The 21,849-nt window shown below is 37.1% G+C and overlaps 1 protein-coding gene across 1 annotated transcript; it reads left to right on the forward strand.

Moving 5' to 3' along the window:
• Window positions 1-808: 808 nt before the first annotated feature.
• Window positions 809-6,822, forward strand: LOC116257219 (L-type lectin-domain containing receptor kinase IV.2-like). The gene is made up of 2 exons (XM_031633830.1): window positions 809-1,677; window positions 6,075-6,822. The coding sequence occupies exons 1-2, from the start codon at window positions 809-811 to the stop codon at window positions 6,820-6,822; spliced, it is 1,617 nt and encodes a 538-aa protein (XP_031489690.1).
• Window positions 6,823-21,849: the final 15,027 nt, after the last annotated feature.

Below are 21,849 nucleotides of genomic sequence, written 5' to 3' on the forward strand. Positions count from 1 at the left end.
CAAAATTCCTTTTTATTTTTTTTCGAAAACACAAAGGGCTTGCTGTGTACACTCAGCCGTTAGCGTCAATAGTGGACGACCTTGTGAAAAAGCAAATTGAGCCCTTCAAGCTGCTAAGATCTCATCTGATGCGATAGAGCATTAAATGCATGGTCGGAATTCATTTCTTCGATATAAAATTAAGACACGATCTAGGGCTCACAAGGGCTGACAAGGATTACAAATAGTTTGAACTCAAATCGAATTCCCTCGCCAAAATTGTATTCAAACTTGACTCATCTATAAGTAAGAATTTAACTTGTAAGAATTCGACTAGTTTAAACTGGATTCGGTTTGGTTCGGCTACATAATAAATGTTCAAATATAATAAAGAACTAAGAGTAGCAACTAAATGAGTTAAAGCATACGACGCAGGTCTAACATTGAGTTAAACAAGTTAAGCAAGTAAGTCGAGCTCAAACCCAACACTGACTTGAGTTCAGTTTGAGTCAAAGCTCAGAGTTTTCTAAGTCAAGTCCAACTCGAGCTACCCAGTGCCCCGTCTCCCCTCCAACACGCAAGTGGGCCTCTAACACTATCATGAAAGGAACTTTTTTTTTAATGACCCACCAATAAATTCCAGTTGTTGGCCCAACCAAAGACCTCCGGGAAATATGTTTCGCGCTTCTCATTGAAATGGTCTTCGGAAAATACGTGTCCCTTTGTCCCTTCATCATCGAACATAAGAGGGTGTCGATTGACGCCGAAAGGTGGAATTGAAATATCGAATACGTCGTGCTTCTGGTGATTTTCTGTCCTCTTCCTAGTCATGGCCCTTCAGCTTTCAAGATTCCTCATATTCTTCCTTTACATTCTAGCTCATATCGCTAGATCACCTGCAACTTCACCCAATAGCACCTTTCTCTTCAATAGCTTCCGCCAGTCAGACCTTAACTTGTCTGGCTCTGCAACTGTTACTAGGACTAGGGCTCTTCAAATGACTAACGGTCAACATTCCATGGAACCAGGCATCAAAGGCAATGCATTCTTCACTGCCAGTCTACAGTTTAAGAAGCCTACCGCTTCCAAGAGAACCAAATCATTCAGTACTCGTTTTGTGTTCACAATTGTCTCCAAAGCCCATCAATCAGGTGGCCATGGCTTCGCATTCATCGTTGCGCCGTCCCCCAACTTCTCCAACGCCATGGGAGGTCGCTTCTTTGGCCTCTTCAGCATCAGGAACAATGGAAACACAAGGAATCAAATATTTGTAGTTGAATTCGACATAGTTCAACAAACAAATTTGCATGATATAGATGAAAGCCATGTGGGTGTCGACATCAATGGTGTGAACCCCAGTGCCTCCGAACCGGCTGCTTACTATACAGGGAATCGCAAAAAAGAACAGGGGGTCCTAGACAGCCAGACACCCATTCAAGCATGGATAGAATATGATGGGCCGATGAAGCAGCTGAATGTCACCATAGCTCCATTGTCACACCAACTCAAGCCTAATTGCACACTCATTTCACGTTCCATTGATTTGTCCCCTGTTCTGCTTGAACACATGTATGTTGGATTCTCTTTTGGTACACAAAAGCTGGTAAGCAAGTGCTATATTTTGGCATGGAGCTTTGCAATGGATGGAAAAGTTCCAGAGTTGGACCTTTCACACCTTCCCCTCTATTCCTCAGGATTGTACTCCTCTGTGGAAGTCTTTTAAGCTGTACCTATACATTTTTGTAGCTTTAGTGGCTCTATTGGTTATCATCGTCACATTTAGCATTTCCTATTTGACCAAAAGAAAGAGAAAGCTGACATCTGAGAAGATAGAAGGCTGGGAGATGGACTACCCACATAAGCTTCCCTCCAAAGTGTTAACCAAAATACCAAGAAGACTCTCAAAGTGAATTACTTGGGAGATGAAAAGTCATGTCTCTTAAGGGATGAAAAGTCACGTATGTTGGGAGATGAAAAGTCATGTCTCTTGGGAGATAAAAAGACATGTTTCTTGAGAGACGAAAAGTCATGTCTGTTGAAAGATGAAAACTCATGTCTGTTGAAAGATGAAAAGTCATGTCTCTTGGGAATTAGAGATCCCTTATGTAACTCCTCTATATAAAGAAGTCTCTCCACCAAAGGAATGCAAGCAAGAAATAATAGAGCAGTGGACGTAGGCCTATTGGCTGAACCACTTTAAAAATTCATGTCCCTTTAATTACTTTTTCATTTGGATTTCTAACATGGTATCAGAGCCACTGGTCTTTGTTAGTGTTGCTACTAGATCCTAAGGATTACATCTTGTGTTGCTGCTTTTCATTCTCATAGAAGATCAAGAAGCATCATCAAATATAGGAGTCAACTCTTATACGGGTATGAATTTCCTTGTTTCTCCTCACCATCAAGTTAAATTCTGAAAATTATCTTATTTGAGAATCTCAATTCACTTCAATCTTGATCTCATTTGATCTTATGGGATACATTGATGGAAGCAAACCTGCTCCATCAATGTGTAGATGTAGAACAACTAAAATTAGTTCAGAATATATTGAATGCCTGAGAAAGGATCAGTTACTTTTGAGTTGGATTAAGTCCTCTCTATCTGAAGCAATACATACCCAATGAGGTTTGGAGTGCTCTTAAACAGTCATATGTTGCTCAATCCAGGGCTCGAATAATGTAATTAAAATCACAGTTTCAAGATTTGAAAAAGGGGTGGAGATGCAGTAAAAATCAGAGATGGATCAGGTTTAAGAATTTTTTATATTGTTTCTTCAAAGACATCTCAAAGTTTAGTTTTAAATGGTCTCCTTCATGTGCCCAAAATAACAAGAAACTTGTTATTCGTACAACGTTTTTCTAAAGATAATGGAGTCTATTTTGAGTTTCATCCTAATATGTGCTATGTTAAGCAACAAGGAATAGGAAAAATTCTTCATCAGGAACTAATAGTGATGGGCTATATAAGATAGACCTTAATAGTAGAAAAAAGGGAGCGCAACTTGGAGAAAGGCAGACTATTGGGCAATGGCACAAAAGACTTGGTCACCCTTCATTTTCCATTGTTAAGAAGGTTTTGAACAAGTGTTATTTGTCTTATTATGATGATTGATTGTTTGAATTATTTGTGTGAAGCTTGTCAAAAAGCTAAGAGTCATAAACTTCTATTCAATGCTATTTCAAATAAGGTGAAACACCCGCTTGAACTCATTTATGCTGATGTATGGGGTCCAGCTCCGGTGGAGAGTGTGAATGGTTTTAAGTACTACGTGATTTTTATGGATGCCTTTTCATGGTATTCTTGGATTTATTTGATGAAGAAAAAATCAGATGTTATTCATGATTTCAAAGCTTTCAAGGAACTTTCTAAAAAACTCATTGGACACAACATAAAATATTTTCACTTAGATTGGGGAGGAGAATTTCAAGGACTTCAATCATACATTATTGATAATGAGATTGGATATAGAATATCATGTCCTCATACCCCTGAACAAAATAGAGCAGCTGAAAGGAGACATAAACATATTGTTGAAACAAGTTTATCTCTAATGGCAGAAGGTAATATTCTCAAGAACTTTTGGTCCTATACTTTTTGTACTGTTGTTTATTTGATTAACCGAATGCCAACGAAGGTTTTTGATTTTGCTTCTCCTTTGGAAAAATTGTTCAAAGAGAAACCTGATTATGACTTCCTCAAGATCTTTGGATGTGAATGTTTTCCTTGTTTAAGAGTTTATCAGAAAAATAAATTAGATTATCGATCTGAAAGATGTGTTTTCTTGGGCTATGCTCCTCAACATAAAAGATATTATTGTTTGGGTGTACAGACCGGTAAAATCTCTATTTCAAAGCATGTCTAATGTAATGAGAGAAAATTTCCTTTTATTGATACTCAAGAAACTAGAACTCAAGATCTAGAAAGTCAATACCTCCACAATATCAGGGGAACCCTTACTTCAGTTTGAAACAAATAGTGAATATCAATCTAAAACTCTTGGAAATGAGAAGTCAACCCAATCCAATGAAAATGAACCAAATCAAGAACGAGTCCATCCTATGACTACTAGATCTCAAGTGAGAACCTTCAAACCTAATCCTAAATACAATGAGTTTCATACATATTTTTCTAGTAAACACTATCTTTCAAAAGCTTTTGTCTCTATTCTTCTTGAAGACAAAGAACCCCCAAATTTCAAGAAAGCATATGAAGATGAAAATTGGAGGAAGGCCATGTAAGAAGCATATGATGTTCTCATTTGAAACAATACTTGGAAACTTATTCCAAAGAAAGAAGCCAAACACATTGTAGGACGTAAATGGGTGTTCAAAATCAAGCGAAAGGCAGATGGATCGTTGGAAAGATACAAAGCTAGACTCGTCGCCAAGGGGTACAGTCAAAAAGAAGGAATTGACTATACTAAAACCTTCAGCCCTGTTGTAAAGCATACTACAATTCAGACAGTATTGACTATTTCTATTAGTCATAAATGGAAAATACATCAGCTGGATATTCAAAATGCATTTCTATATAGATCTATTACAGAAGAAGTTTATATGGTTTAACCACCCAGATTTCAAAATCATTCTTTCCCAAATCATGTATGCAAGCTTGAACGTCTTTATATGGTTTAAAATAGGCTCCTAGGGCATGGTTTGCCCGTCTTAGTCTATTCCTCCAAAATCTTGGTTTTAAAGGGGCTCAAACAGATTCATCTCTTTTTATTTTGAGAAAATGAGAAATACTTCCATATGTTTTGGTATACGTGGATGACATGATCATAATAGGAAGCTCACCTGAATATATTCATAAAATTATTTGTCAATTCAAAAGTGAGTTTGCCATTAAAGATTTGGGTGAGCTTAATTTCTTTTTGGGCATAGAAGCAAAAAGAATTGACAATAAGCTAATATTGTCTCAAAGGAGATATATATTTAAGCTTCTCAAAAGATCAAATATGTTAGGAGCTAAGGGAGTTTCAACTCCCATTGCATGCTCCCCTGCTTCATCTGCTCAAACTGGATCAAATTTTTATGATCCAATTCTTTATCGCATCATTGTTGGTGCTCTTCAATATTCTACTATGACTCGTCCAGACATCTCTTATGCTGTCAACAAGGTTTGTCAATATATGTATCATCCTACTGATGCCCATTGGGATGCCGTAAAGAGAAGCCTAAGATATTTGAAACACACTATTGATTATGGTCTTGTTATTAGACCTAGTTCAGTTCTTAATATTAATGCTTACAGTGATACAGATTGGGCAGGATGTCTTGATGATAGACGGCCTATAGGTGGACATGTAGTGTTTATTGGATCTAATCTAGTTATATGGAGTGCTAAAAAGCAATCAGTTATCTCTCATTCTAGCACTGAGGCTGAGTATCGATCTATTGCCAATACCACTGCTGAAATCATGTGGTTATAATTTTTATTAAAAGAACTTTGTGTTTTTCAATCACAACCTCCCATATTATGGTGCAACAACATCGGCGCAGCCTATCTTGCAGCTCACCCTGTGTATCATAGCCATAGCAAACACATAGAGATTGACCTTCATTTTTTTCTAGAAAAATTGGCCAAAGGAGATTTGAAAATTCAATACATCTCTTCTAAAGATCAGGTTGCTGATATTTTAACTAAGTCACTTAGTAAGCAGCACCATTATCAAATAATTAACAAGCTCAATCTTATTGTTGGAGCATTGAGCTTGTGGGGGGATGTTAACAGAAGTACCAAGAAGGCTCTCAAGGTGAATTACTTAGGAGATAAAAAGTCATGTCTCTTAAGGGATGAAAAGTCATGTATGTTGGGAGATGAAAAGTCATGTCTCTTGGGAGATGAAAAGACATGTCTCTTGAGAGACGAAAAGTCATGTTTGTTGAAATATGAATAGTCATGTCTGTTGAAAGATGAAAAGTTGTCTCTTGGGAATTAGATACCCCTTATGTAACTTCTCTATATAAAGGCACCTCTCCACCAAAGGAATGCAAGCAAGAAATAATAGAGCAGTGGACATAGGCATATTGGCTGAACCACTTTAAAAATTCATGTCCCTTTAATTACTTTTTCATTTTGATTTCTAACACAGAGAACTCTACGGCGCAACCAAAGGTTTCAAGGAGGAGTTGGGGGAAGGAGGGTTTGGCAGTGTCTACAAAGGTGTGCTTTCCAGGAGCGGAATCGAGGTTGCAGTTAAGAGAGTATCGCATGGTTCAAAGCAAGGGATGAGGGAGTTTGTGGTGGAAATATCAAGCCTGGGGAGGATGAGGCACAGGATCGTGGTCCAATTGCATGGTTGGTGTAGACGAGGCGATGACCTGCTCCTGGCTTATGAATTCATGCCATATGGGAGTATAGACAATTTTCTTTTTGATGTGAAAGGTAGAAGCCTGAGTTGGGAACAGAGGTTCAAGATTCTAAAGGGAATTGCTTCCGGCCTGTTGTATCTTCATGAAGAGTGGGAGCAAGTGGTTGCGCACAGAGATGTTAAAGCAAGTAACGTGTTGTTAGATGGTGATCTAAATGGCAGGTTGGGTGATTTTGGTCTTTCCAGACTCTATGAGCATGGGGCCAACCCCAAGACAACCCAAATCGTTGGGAGTTTTGGGTACATGGTGCCGGAGTTCTCCCGCACCTGGAAGTCCAGCACGAGTGCCAATGTCTACTCTTATGGTGCTTTGCTTCTAGAGGTGGCCTACGGAAGGAGGCCTATTGAGCCGGAGAGACATTGTGAAGAGATGGTTCTAGTGGAGTTAGTCCACTCTTTGTGGAAGGATGGACGTATACTGGACGCCATGGCAAAAGGCTTGGGAATAGCTACGTGGTGGAGGAAGTAGAGCTTGTGCTGAAGCTTGGCATTCTCTGTTCACAGGCTGCACCTGAATCAAGGCCAAACATGCGGCAATTAACTCAGTATCTTGACCATGACGCCTCACTACCAGATCTAGAATGCCAGAATCTTGTTATTCAAGACGATCCAGGCTTGGACCAAATAATTGTGTAGTACCCTTCCTCTGAGAACCTGTCACCAACTTTAGGAAACTCAGGCCTGTAACCTATGAACACAACTGCAGCATGTCGTTGCAGACCCATCAATCAAAAGTCATAGATCAGTAAACCATTTCGCAAGTTGTCAAATAGCAGAATACCATGCTTTGCTTTAGGTTCTTCATGTCTGGTTCGCTATAAGATCTCTCATGTCTGTTATTTTTGGAGCCGAGTGCGATACCCCGTTTCTCTACTCTTTGTATAGTCTTGGCCTACCAAAATGTTTGTATGATTTTATACCAGCAGTGTAATATAAAATACAACTAATTACCTAATGACGATCGTTTTTTTTTTCTGTTTTAGTTTTTTCCTGAATCAAGGGTACAGAATAGATTATCTCATTTTACACATTATTTTATCTTTGTTTTCTCGCTGTGCATTTTAGATGTTTGAACGTATACTTGTGATATTGCTATAAATATAAGGTCATTTTTTCTTTACCATTATATTAATTTCTATTAATTTTCATGTTATTTTTATTTATTTATTTGTACTTCCTATACTACTAGTGTTCACTTGTAATTTCTTTGCTTCTATAGTTACTTTGTAAGCGCATGCTTCTTGGATCAAAGAACAATTAAAGAAAACTAGGAAGTATTTCAAACTTGTAAGAAATCTAGGGTCAGTAAAGAACACCAAATATGTGTTGGTGGTACTAGCGGTAACACCATGCATCAGATGACTAAAAGGAAAAGAGTAAAAATTGTCGAGAATGTATGAATTTGTCTACTGCTTATTAATGATCAACATGCTGCAGGCGTTGCCAACCTGCAAGAAAGGTCAGCTGGTAAAGGATGTGTGCACATGAAGTATATAGGTTACATGTTTTCTCATTCAAGCAAAAAACTGCTGGGGGTGCAAACACAGTCTCCTTCTTAGTTATGTTATGCCCCAATTTTATCCCATTTTCCACTTAACTTGATTCTCCATCTTGTGTTGATCTTCATGGCTGGCTTCTATTTGATTGGGATGGTGTCCAGGTACTTGGCTACAGATTTGCTTCCCTTTGTTTTTCTGTATCTAGGATTTCAAGTATGAATTGACGGAGCCAACCAAGTAGATAAAACTTGATAATCATAGTGTAAAATATAATTTAGGTGATGGATTTATGCCTTCTCATTATTCATACAGTCGACTCATGCTTCTTTTGTTGGTAATAAACAATAAAGGAACACAAGAGAGCACTCATACAACTCACGACTCCCATAAGGCTACCTTGGCACACTTTACACTTGATACAAATGGCACAAACCAATGCACCTATTTATAGGCTACCTCAAGACACTCAACTTATAACTCATAAACCTCCACACTAATGGTCATTACAAACATGATATTAAAAGATATTAAAAAATAAAAAACCTCCCCATTACCACAATTTATTATGTCATAACTATTGACATTAAACTCTTAATTCACTATGCCATAACACTATGACATTAAAACAAAAACTACAATATTTATTCCACATATTTACTAAAATTGTTTGCATCGTAGTTTAACACTCTTATTTGATGCAAAACTTGATACTCCAAGAGATGACCTGAATTTTACGAACTTTGAATGGTTGAGTGCTTTCGTAAATCTGTCTGCAACTTGATCATTTGTGGAACAATATTTCATTATTATCATTCCATCAATAACAGCTTCACAGACAAAGTGATGACACAAATGTGTTTAGCTCTTCTGTGGGATACCGGATTATTTGTCATGATGATTGTTGCATGATTATCACAAAAAGTTCAGTCGCCTCATCTTGTTTTTGTGCAAGTCCCTCAAAATTTTTCGAATCCAAATAGCTTGACATGCAGATGTGGTGGCTGCAATATACTTCACTTCAGAAGATGATAGAGTTATAGTTGTTTACATTTTAGACATCTACTACAAAGCCCCCGATCCAAGAATAAAAGCATATTCACTTGTGCTTTTTCTGTCATCAACAAAACCAGCCTAGAAGCTGTCAAAAAAGCCAATTAACTTAAAATTGGAATTAGATCGATACCAAATCCTATAGTTAAATGTTGATCAGATGTAACAAAGGATCTGTTTTGCTGCTCCAAAATGATGTATTGATGGACAATACAAAAACCTTGAAATCAGACTAACTGGGTACACAATATCTGGGCGTGTCTATGTGAGGTACATTAATTTCCAACTGGACTTCCATATAACTTTTCATCAGCTTTCACAGTACCATCATTTATCGTTAACTTCTCATGAGAGTGAAACATAATTTGCATAATAACACATTAAATTTCTGAAGTATGTTAAAAACATAGTTTTCTTGAGAAATAAAAATTCCATTGTTAGTCTATTGAACCTGAAGTTCAAGAACATAATGTAACAATCCCAGATCTGACATGTCAAATTCACACGTCATGATTATCTTAAATTTTTCAATGAGAATATTAAAGGAACTTGTATAAATGATGTTATCTACATAAACACATACTATGAGAATATCATTACATATTCCCTTTATGTATAATGTGGGTTCACTTTCACTTTTGTGAAAACCATTATGCATTAAGTATGTATCTAATCTCTCATACCAAGCTCATGGTGCTTGCCTAAGATCATAAAGAGCTTTTTTCATCCTTGTACCTTCTCTTCTTTTCCATTAATAACAAATCCCTATGGTTGGCAAACATATACTTCTTCTTTAAAAAACCATTTAAAAATGCAGACTTCATATCAAACTAAAAAACCTAACCATTTGGTATGAGAAGCAAATGCTAAAATGATTCTAATAGTTTCAAAACATGCAATAGAAAAAAAAGTTTCTGAGAATTTTACCCCATACATTTGAGCATACCTTTTTGCGACAAGTCTTGCTTTATATTTTTGCATGCTTCCATCAACATTGTATTTTATTTATGTAGACCTATTTTAACACCAATGGCATTTTGGCCATCTGGTAGATCTACAAGTTTCCAAGTGTCATTCCTTTGAATGGCCATTATTTCTTCTTCCATGGATTTTTCGCATTCTTGTTTTCCGCAAACATCTTCAAAACATGTTGGTTTTGTAACCATCAAAGCAAGTGCACAACTATAAAGATTATCAATTCTCCTTACCTTTCTTCAAGGACTATCACTATCCATAATGGGTCTAATATTTTGGTTTCTTTAGCTCTCCAAGGAAATGGTGTTGTTGGTGGAGGCTGAGATTCATCTTTTTCAAATTAATTTGGTTCGTTTAGGTCATTTTCAATAACCAAGTCTCTTTTTTGTTAACTTACTTCCAAAAACTATTTTCATCAAAAATAACATCCCACCGAATAATAAGTTTCTTGGTATCAGGGTTATACAACTGATACCCTTTCGTAACATCCGAATATCCAACAAATATACATTTTTCACTTTTCTTGTCCAACTTAGTATGCTCACTTGAATCAATTAAAGCATATGAAATACATTAAAAAACTCATAAATTAGTTACATTAGGTTTGTGTTTCCACCAAGCTTAATAGCGTGTTCGATTGCGTATTGTTTTAATTGCTATGACATGTTGCACCTATGAACTTGTATGGATCAAATCATTATTGACAGACATGAATATCCTAGTTAGTCAACCCATGGAGCTCAAATGTGACAACATGGCAGCAATGCATATAAGTGTGAATCTGATATTTCATGAAAGAATTAAACATATAAAGTGGACTGCAATTTTGTCTGTGAGAAGATTCTAAGCAAATAAATATTCACCACATGATAGCAGTTGAGTTAAACTTGCAGACATTTTTACCAAGTCCCTACACTGTGATCAGTAAAAGAAGATAATTGACAAGTTGGGGCAGATTAGCACCTGCACTCCAACTTTAAGGAGAGCGTATATACCATTGAAATTCCCTGTCTTTTTCATGTAATCCTCATTCCATTGTAGGAGGAATATAGTTTTGGGCAAGGTCTTGTCAGTTTCCCAGTAAACAAAAAAATGTTTCTTCCTTGAGTAGGAAGGGTGCCTCCTACTCATTATACTTTGATGAGGAGCCATTCCCTTTAATGGTCATCATTGTAATGGTGAAAGAAGGTGAATGAAAAGTAGCAGTGTAAGATTTCCTCACTGTGGATGTAGACTGTATTGCCTAACCACACAAGGTTGGTGTGCTTGTGCTAATTGCTTGAATAGATCTCTTTTAAGAAGGTAATCTATGATGGTTCCCTATTATATAAAATAGTTATATATTTTTTCATTAGGGGCTGTGAAGTTTAAGGAATCCCATTTCAAGAAGCAGATTAAGGTTAAAGGACAACGACTCACACCCTACGTCAAGGTAGTACCATAAGCTACTGATCTTGAAGACATCAACCCATGGTAGACGTGACATAAGCATGAGGATATCTAACTAGAGCACTTGTGTATCATATATATACTATACTAGTTTAGTTAGTAGTTAATTACTTTGCTTTCATTTATTTTTGTATACTTCATCCAGGCATTGACCATTTGTGTTTTAGTGGTGAGTAGTTTTGTTAGACAAATGGATGTTTCAAGCATCTTATTTGGGGCTACTCAACAAGTAGTGCTTTGAGTAATCATAATTATGGTTCGTTGATGATGTAGAAAACTACATTTTCTATAAACACAGTGGTGGTGCATACTATAAAATCGTACCTGACATCAATATGTTTTGTCATCTCATGATACATCTAATCTTTGGTCAAGTGAACGACACTTTGACTATCATAATAAATAATCAACTTTTCTTGACTTGTATAAAGTTACGATAACATGCCCCTCAACTACTGCTTACGAGATTGATTCAAGTCATATAATGATTTCTTTAGAAAACACGCATGATTATCTTTTCCTTCAACAACAAAATCTTCAAATTGATGCATATATATACATATATATATATATATTTTTAATAATTTACCAAATAAAAATGTTGTTTTAACGTCAAGCTATTCTAATTTCATATCATACATGGCAACTAAAGCAAGTATAGAACTATGCTTATCAACAAGAGAAAAAAATATCACTAAAATTAGTTTCTTCTACCTAGTTGTAGCCTTTTGCAACTAACCATGCTTTGTCCTTTGCATCTACTAACTGTGAGGTACCTTCCTTTTTCTTAAAGACACACTTGCAAAAAATCATCATCTTGTCCTTAAGTAATTTACAAGCTTTCATGTTTGATTTCTATGCAGAGATTTACAAGCCAAGGGGAGTTCATGAAAAGTGGTAGAGGTCTTCAGCAAGGTAGTCTTTTATCACCTTTTCTTTTTTTGATTTGATGGAGAATTTTTCAAGGAACCTCCAAGCTAAGATCATGAGGTGGAAAAATGATATTCCTATTCTAGGAAGAGGTGCTCCTAAGTATGGCTCTATCCCGTATGTTGATGATGTGTTGTTCTTCATGCAGGCTAATGATAAATTGTTAAGACATTTGCTGGGATGTCTAAATGAATTTAATAGAGGATCAGGTATGCAGATCTAATTTTGTATCAAGGAAGACTCCAACATACTGATTGGAAGGAAGGGTAGTTTCTATTGGAGTATTTAGGACTGCCTCTATCCCCATATAGGCTAGAGGGAAATGTTTGGGACCCTGTGGTTCTCAAAGTTCAGAAAAAATTGTGCTTATGGAAAGGAAGGCTATTGTCGTTTGAAGGAAAAAATTGCTTGATCAATTTTTTTCTTCACACTCTTCATATATATAGGATGATGGTTCTATTAATATGCACGGATGCCATAGTTAAAAATTTAAAGATGCTCATGTCTGGGTTTTTGTGGGATAATTCAGAAGTTGGCCATAGATCCAATTTGGTTGCTTTGGAGGTTTTGGCTAGACCTCACTTGGAGGGAGGAGTTGGTTTTTGCAGATTAAAAGATAAGAATGTGGCTAATCTTGCTTTTTTGGGATATAAGGCATTGACTGAGGATAATACATGGGCAAAACACCTGTAGACAAAAAGTATCTTAGTCTTATGAGTGCTTGGACTTGCAGGATTGGAAGCAAAGAGTCTCTAATTTGGAAGGACATTAGGAAAATATGGAAGAGGGTTTGTAACAATATTTGTTGGCAGGTGAAAGATGGGAAGAAAGCCAATTTTTTATCTGTGGAATAATGGAATTCTATTGGAATGCATAGAGTTTATTAACTCAGCTGAAATACACTCCAAAGAAAATCAGTATACATTAGATGTATTATGAAATATTTTTTATATCAGGCCTTGCGTGAAAGATTAGAAGTGGCTAGGCATGCTGGAACTCGTGGTGGAGCAGAGCAATGCTGGAATTCGTGGTGGAGCAGTGCAACAACTATTTGTTATAACAGAAAATATCTTTTTAAGAACATTCTTTTGTTTTTAGTATATAAAGCACAGTTGTGCTCATTGTAAAGTAGTGCGACAGAAAAGCACAAATAGAAAAATAGAAGTTCTCTCTTTCCTTTATGGTATCAGAGCTCGAGAGAGCAGCATCCATGGCGTCTCCCATTGAAGCAGCAGTCACAAACTAGAAGTACTCCTACCCGTCCATGCTGAATGTGGCAAATTTTGTGTCCATAAAACTCTCCCCAATGAATTTCCTTCTCTGGAAGACCCAGGTTCTTGGTTTGATCGAGAGTCAAGATTTGCATGGATTCATCAATGACGAAATCTTTGTTCCTGATCAGTACATTATCAATGAAGATAAGCGAGAGATTAACCCAGACTACTTGCAACGGAAGAAATCGGACCGACTCCTACGTGGGTGGATCATGGGCACCCTATCTGAAGAAGTCCTAGGGATCGTTGTTGGTTTGAAAACATCAGAATAGGTATGGAGGACACTCGAGGAGGCATACGCTTTGGATTCTCAAGAAAGAGAATGTTGTCTGCTACAAAAATTGCAGACACACAAAAAGAAGAATATGATTATGGCTGATTACATACGGATTTTCAAAAGTATTTGCGATGAATTGCAGGCCATTGGATGACCGGTGAATGACCATACAAAGGTCTTTCTTCTCTTAAATGGATTGGGGCCTGAATATGAGTCGTTTGTGACGTCAATGTTGAAGCCCCCAATTCCTGTTTATAAGGACGTTATACCATTGCTACAAAGCCACGAAACATTGAAGTCACTCAATCAATATGAAGGAGAAATCCAGCACCAATCTTCATTTTATGCCCAAAGTCAGATGTTCTATGGTAAACGTGGAGGAAGAGGAAGACAATACTTCTCTTCTCAAGGCAGGGGTTTTATCCATATAACCATGGGCAACAAGATAATCAAGGAAACATTGCCAAGGCTTCAACAAATCACAAGAAATTTACAGATGCCAAAAGAAACACCACAGTGAACAAAGAAAAGGGTATGGTATGCCAGATTTGCTTTAAATCGAATCACTCTACTCTTAGATGCTGGCACAGATTTGATAATGCATATAAGGTAGAAGAAGCTGCATAAGCTTTAGCGGCAATAACTATGGTTGATAACCAGGATCATGCCTGTTTTCCAAACTCTGGAGCGACTTCGCACATAGCATCATACTCAGGTATGCTTCTGAACACAACCAAATATAGAGGTACAGAAAGAGTTATAGTGGAAAATGGACAATCTCTTAAGATTACACAAGTTGGAGAAGCAAAAATCGGCTCTAACCAAAATAGATTAAAATAGATTAGAGTTGAAGAATGTTTTAGTTGTTTCTGAAATTAGAAGAAATTTGATTTCACTAAGTCAACTAATAAGAGACTTACCAGTGGATTTTTGTTTTTCGCATGACCATTTCCAAATTAAGATCAGGGAAACAAAGCGAGTGTTAGCTGAAGGACGTCGTCAAGGTGATCTTTACATGCATGACGTAGGAATAAAGGAGGCATGTTTTTCAAACCATCAAAACATAGTCAGTTTGGAGATATGATACAGAAGGCTAGCTCATGTTAACTATAGTGTTTTGAAATTTCTAAATAGATAAAAACAAATATGTAGTTTGAATGTTAAAGAGAAAAATATATGTGTTGGATGTTCTATGGCAAAATCTTCTCGTTTACCATTCTTTACTACAGATAAACAAGAGACACAACCTTTTGATATGCTCCACTGTGATTTATGGGGGCCATCACCAATAGTTTCAGTACAAGGGATGAGATATTATGCAATTTTTGTTGATGATTCCACAAAATATTGCTGGATTTTTGCTCTAAGAGAGAAATCAGATTTTGTGTCTTGTTTTGAGAAGTTTATTGTATACATAAAGAATCAGTTCAATAAAATGATCAAGATCATTCATTCAGACGGGGGAACAGAATTTGATAATAATAGAATGAAAAAAAAATTTGACGACAATGGAATTCGTCATATAATGTCTTGCCCATACACACCACAGCAGAATGGGCAAGCTGAAAGAAGACATCGAATTGTTACTGAGTTGGGTCTAGCGATGTTATTCTATGCAAATTTACCCCTAAAGTATTGGGTGGATGCATTTAACGCTGTTGTTTGGGTTCATAACAGAATTCCTACAACACTCTTGAATATGAAATTGCCTTATGAGAAGCTGTTTGGTGTCAGGCCTGAGTATGATTACATGAAAACATTCAGGTGCTTATGCTACCCATACTTGAGAGATTATGCCAGACATATGCTAGAACCAATATCATTACCTTGTATATTTTTGGGTTACAACACTTTGCATAAAGGCAATAGATGTTTACACCTTAAATTAGGACGAGTTTACATCTCCAAGCATTGCATATTTGATGAACACAGCTTTCCATGCAAGAGTGTGGTAGACACAAAGGTTGAAAATGTTAGAACTCAGTACGATGCTTGGTTTCCTGAAAATGAAGAAACAAAGAAATACTTGGGTGCCAAGACACAAGAACAAGAACCTATGTCTGTTTTGTCAGAAAGTGAAATAGCCAAGATGCATGGAATAGAGGAAGTGGTTGGTGATGAACATAACCACAATACTTCAAGCTCTCACATCAGAAGTTTGAACATTAATGAGCAGGAAAACAACAACTCACAGGAGACAGACACATTTGCAAATGAGCAAAACCTGAAGTAGGCATAACACCAACTCTCATACAGTAGATTGAGACACGTTCGATGCATGGAATAGTTAAGCCCAACCCACTATACCTACTGTCATGTACATTACTTCCTAAAGAACCTGATTCTATCAAAGAAGCCTTATCACATAGAGGTTGGGCAGCTGCCATGAAGGAGGAGATGATGCTCTTAAAACCACTGAAACGTGGGACTTGGTTCCAAGAAAACATGCAAAACACATCATTGGATGCAAGTGGGTTTTCAAAGCCAAAGTTAAAGTGGATGGAAGCTTGGACATGTTGAAGGCGAGGCTTCTGGCAAAGGGCTACAACCAAATACCAAGAGTGGACTTCATTGAAACATTTTCACCCTTTATTAAGCCAACAACAATCGGAATTATATTTACTGTTGCCTTGTCAAGAAAATGGAGGATACATCAAATGTTCATCAAGAATGTTTTCCTCCATGGCGAACTAGATGAACCTGTCTTCATGGATCAGCCACCAGGATTTAGAGACCCAAATAAGCCTAACTACGTTTGTAGACTAAATAAGGCTTTATATGGGCTGCGTCAATCTGCAAGAATGTGGTTTGACAAATTCAGCAACTTTCTAACAAATTATGGATTTTTCTGCAGTCCAGTAGACTCATCGCTGTTCATTTACAAAGGCAAGCATGGAACCATATTGCTGCTTTTATACGTTGATGATATTCTAATTACTGGTGATAGACAAGATATAATCATAAGTTTTATTGCAGATATCAGTTCAGCTTTGCTATGAAAGATCTAGGAGATGTCCATCACTTCCTAGGCATACAAGTACAACAAGAAGAAGATGCCATATTCTTAAATCAAACAAGATATGCAAAGGAAATTCTTCAACATGCAAACTTGAGTGATTGTAAGCCTAGCAACACACCTATGGCAGAAACTCCTCATTGCAATCAGTCGAGCCCATGTTTCCAAGTTGCCACATTTTTTCGAAGCATAGTAGGTTGTCTGCAATATCTTACCTTCACTCGTCCGGACTTGGCATACAGTGTCAATTTTGTGTCACAGTATATGCAATCACCATCTCAATAGTATATACAATCACCATCTCAATTCCATTTTCAATTAGTTAAGAAAATTCTCAGATATGTGAAGGCCACTATAGAACATGGACTCTGGATACAACCAACTGATTGCATGCTTCTTCAAGGGTACTCTGACACTGATTCGGTTGGGTGTCCAATCACCCGATGTTCAACAACTGGATATGGCATTTATCTTGGCCCAAACTGCATCTCATGGTCTGCTAAGAAACAGCCGACAGTAGCACGTTCAAGCTCAGAAGCAGAGTACCGTGCATTAGCCTCGATAGTAGCAGAGATGACTTGGATCACTTATATATTGCATGATATTGGGGTTAGTCTATCCAAGACACCAATATTGTACTATGATAATATGTCTGCATTACACATGACCATTAACCCAGTAATGCACAACAGGTCCAAACACATTGAATTGGACTACCATTATATCAGAGAAAGAGTTGCATCCAAACTCCTTGAAACTAGATATATCCCTTCAGCAGAACAGGTGGCAGATATCTTCACAAAACCATTGGGATGAGCTCGATTTCTTTATTTAAGGAACAAACTTGGACTAAAGCTACAACACCCAATCCAGTTTGAGGGGGGATATTAACTCAGCTGAAATACACTCCAAAGAAAATCAGTATCCGTTAGATGTATTATGAAATATTTTTGATATCATGCCTTGCGTGAAAGATTAGAAGTGGCTAGGCTTGTTGGAACTCGTGGTGGAGCAGAGCAATGCTGGAATTCGTGGTCGAGCAAAGCAACAACTATTTGTTATAACAAAAATATCTTTTTAAGAATATTCTTTTGTTTTTAGTATACAAAGCACAATTGTGGTCATTGTAAAGTAGTGCGACAGAAAAGCACAAATAGAAAAATAGAAGTTCTCTCTTTCCTTTAGAGTTACACAATCTCGTTAATTAGCAGGAAGATCTTAAGGTCAACATGGAAAATGCACTGCTAAGATATAAGGGGGAAGCCAGATGGAAAGTTTTTGCTTCTATAGGAGAAAGGTGTAATGTTCAACTGATCCAGGGTCATGACACCATATGTTGGCGTAACAACAACCCTCCAATCACATCCAAAAGCCAGATTTGGGAGAGGATTTGAAAAAAGAGTACAACTATTAATTGGAGAAAGAAAATCTAGCTGTCTGGCTCCCTTCCTAGGGCTTGTTGGGTAGTCTATATAGGTAGCTTTGGGGTGTCATGACCCAAGTTTTTTTACACCAATTTTTTTTTTATAGATAATAACAAAAGAAACATTGAGTCTTATTCCGAACAAACTTGAGCAATGACCAAAACAGAAAACAAATCAAATGCCAACAAAAGAGACACTCTTTTTGACTCCACATAGAACACTTAGACTAAAACAACTAAAGTATCCATAAAGTCCAAACTCGACGTAGTGTCCAGATTGCCAATGCCGGTCCATCACAAAGACTGAGGATGTCACTCCTGTAGCCACGATCTCTCAAGAACTACCTATAGGGATCGAAAGAAGAGTCAGATTTCTTTTGAGTATGGAAACATCCAGTCATTCATGGAACATGGTCTGACAAAATAAGTTTAGAATTATGTTAAACAATACATATGGGGACTTTATGGTCGATGTCCGTAAGTCATCAATCCATAATGCACCTTAGGGTTGGATCTTATCATTATGAATGAGGTGTAACTGACCTCCATATGTTTGTAGAACTAACCGTGGTCCATTAACAATGATCATGGTCATCGTGACGAACCAACAACAAAAAACCCTATAGGCACAACTCACAGGTTGCACAGATTATATCTTCACCATGCGATCCAAACTGAACAAGGGTAACCTGAAGTGAAGCCTCCTGAGATATCCCAGATCGCCGCTGCAGCACAGGGTCCAACCACCGGTGTTACCCAAAGTGGTAGACCGGCCCCTTTAGGCACTCGGGTTGAGGGATAGGAGACGCCCTGCTCTCCAACCAAAAGCATAACAAAATCCCGAGCCCTTGTGCCGCCCAATACCCTGTGTGTCATCAAGCGCAGACGGAGGAGTGTGCGACTAAAGTAAGCTCGTGCGCATCACCATCTCCCTAGACAAAACCAACTACTAGACCAAAGTTCATGCTCGCACTCGCATGTACCATTGTATAATACATAGTCCACGCCTTGTTCTATGCATTCAAATGTGAGGGTTATCCTTACTAGACATAGTTTATTAACTCTCCCGAAAGCCAACTTTAGGCCCCAATCCCAAAACAAAACCAGTCTAGCCAATTTAAATTCCCAAGAATTAGGGACAACCACTATAACATACACATCAGGTATACACTACCAAACTTTGTTTATTTATGGTCCTTTATCAATTTGTATATATGTGTATCCACTGGTATGGAATACACCTCATACATTCATATATCTCCTTGTTTCTATATATATATATATATATATATATATATATATATATATATATATATATATATGGCTGAACCACCCTAAGGCTTTATACTAACGATTCAGGCTATTGTCCCCTCACAATTTGTTCATATTTGAGGGCACAACCAACTTAATTTAAGTACATGAGATAGCAACGTTTGAGTTACCTCAGCTCTTTGTTAAAGAACTGTAGCATTTACATACAATTGTTTATTACATCTCTAGCTATTTTTTTGTTTCCTCCCCTACTGGAATTTCTTTGTTCTCAGTAGTTGCTTTCAACATTTTACCTTTGTATTCATGTTTATCACTTTTAGTAGGAAGAACCACATGTCCAAGTTAGCTACACCGATCTCTGAAACCACATCTTTTACAGTTTTTCTCCATTCATCCCCACACTGCACACACCCTACAATAATACCTTAACTCTTATGGAGCTTGGTGGTTTCAGCCAACAGTTTCAACCAGATATTTTAGAAGTTTGATTGTCGACTTCTACTAGTTTCTATTTGGTGTATTCTCATTTCCTGTCCTGAAAATTTCTGTAAATTTTTTATCCTGATTCTATTTCTGGTTCCCCTGTTCTTGTTAGTTTTGCTTATTGAATGAATTTTCTGTATTAGGCAAAACAACAATTCCTTTGATGACATTCCTAGGCTAACCTTACTCAAAAAGGTGATTCTATCTATTTAGATTCATCCCATTGATCTCTTCTGGTTAATTCGTAGATAACATGAGAATCTTACTGTTCTTTAATCAAATCTGCAGGTTTACTAAATAATTTTTATTTCCAACCATTCTAAGCATGTGCGGCTACTCACTGTTGCTCAGCATGTCATCAAGGGATGACTGAGTATTTCAGAATTTCCTCACCCAAATCAGATTGAGTTCTGTTATGTGTTATTATATAAACATACCAATGTATAAGAGCTGCGTGCTTCTATTACGATTAAATATTCCCCTACATATCTAGTATTACTAACTTCAACTGAGTGACAATCATAGAGTACTAAGCAGTCCCCTGCTAAGTAGGCCTTGTATCAATCGTGTTATGTTTTGCATAGGTCTAGTTAATGTTGATGCAAGACTCTCTCTTTTTCTTTCTTGTGTTTTGTTATGATTTAAACACTAACATAATGCATGAGATCCTTAGAAGGATATGACAGAAACATAATAGCTAAGAGACATGGTTGATATATCCTACTCCTACTGAATTTTGGTGATATACATCTACAGTTTCCTATCATCACCAAACCCATTCACGAAGGAACTTACCACCCATATCATTTCAACATGCAAGCACATTTGTATTCAGTCCAGCTACTGCAACATATATCCCGCAAATTGAATTCACAGCTACATATAAGTATGTATAAGTATACACTGAAGATCTATATGTGTACCTTATATATAGATGCATATATATTTATATATATATACAGATCTTCATAAGAACAGGGGTTTTCCCTGTTGAACTTACAACTAAGTGCCACCAGCTACAGAAAATATCAATCTATGCACATCTTAAATTTAGATATCATCACGTCACATCACCCATACATTCACCGTCTATCGTAAGACTGATCATGCAAAATACTTCCTTAATAAATCTGATTGTATTCTAAATTTCAGAAACAACTCCATAATCGTGATCATCCTTTCATTTTAATGTAATGCATACTAACTATTTCAGTCCAACAGCCTACTTATTACTCTAGGCCTGTTCGGATACACATTACATATTTACTTACATGCATCTATATTTCATGAGCATAACATACATGAACTACATGCTGATGTCTGAATATCCCCATACCTTATTGCTTCATGCTGCAGTCAATTCAGTCCACCAAGAGGGCTGTCGTTCCAAGGTAGTCTAAAATGATTTCTTTGCAAAACATGCATTCTCATGTGTAATTTCAGCCCCACCAAGTAGAATTCTCCTTGCTTATTATATATATACCTACCTATACAGACTATGTATAAAAGAAACTATATAACACTTACCAGGGTCTCTCTAACTGTACAGCCCCTGATTTTTTACTATCAGCACCCTAGCTCCATAGCTTTCTTGATCCTCCAAGCCGCGGATGATAGTCATGTGGACCAGTTCCTCTTTGCTCTTGATCTTCACCCCAAGATGCAGGAAAAACAGGGGTTAGCTTTCACTTTTCCGAAATAACCTTTCAATTTTTTACTATTTCAGTTACTTCTTCCAGCCAGGTATATGTTTAGTAACCCCTTTCCTTCCTTTCCATTACTGCCCCTCTATTATGTAGTTGATAGTTTCAACTATTTTTAAGAGTCATTTAAATCTACCGTTTATAA

The sequence above is a fragment of the Nymphaea colorata genome, chromosome 7 (genome assembly GCF_008831285.2).
Source record: "Nymphaea colorata isolate Beijing-Zhang1983 chromosome 7, ASM883128v2, whole genome shotgun sequence".
NCBI lineage: Eukaryota > Viridiplantae > Streptophyta > Magnoliopsida > Nymphaeales > Nymphaeaceae > Nymphaea > Nymphaea colorata.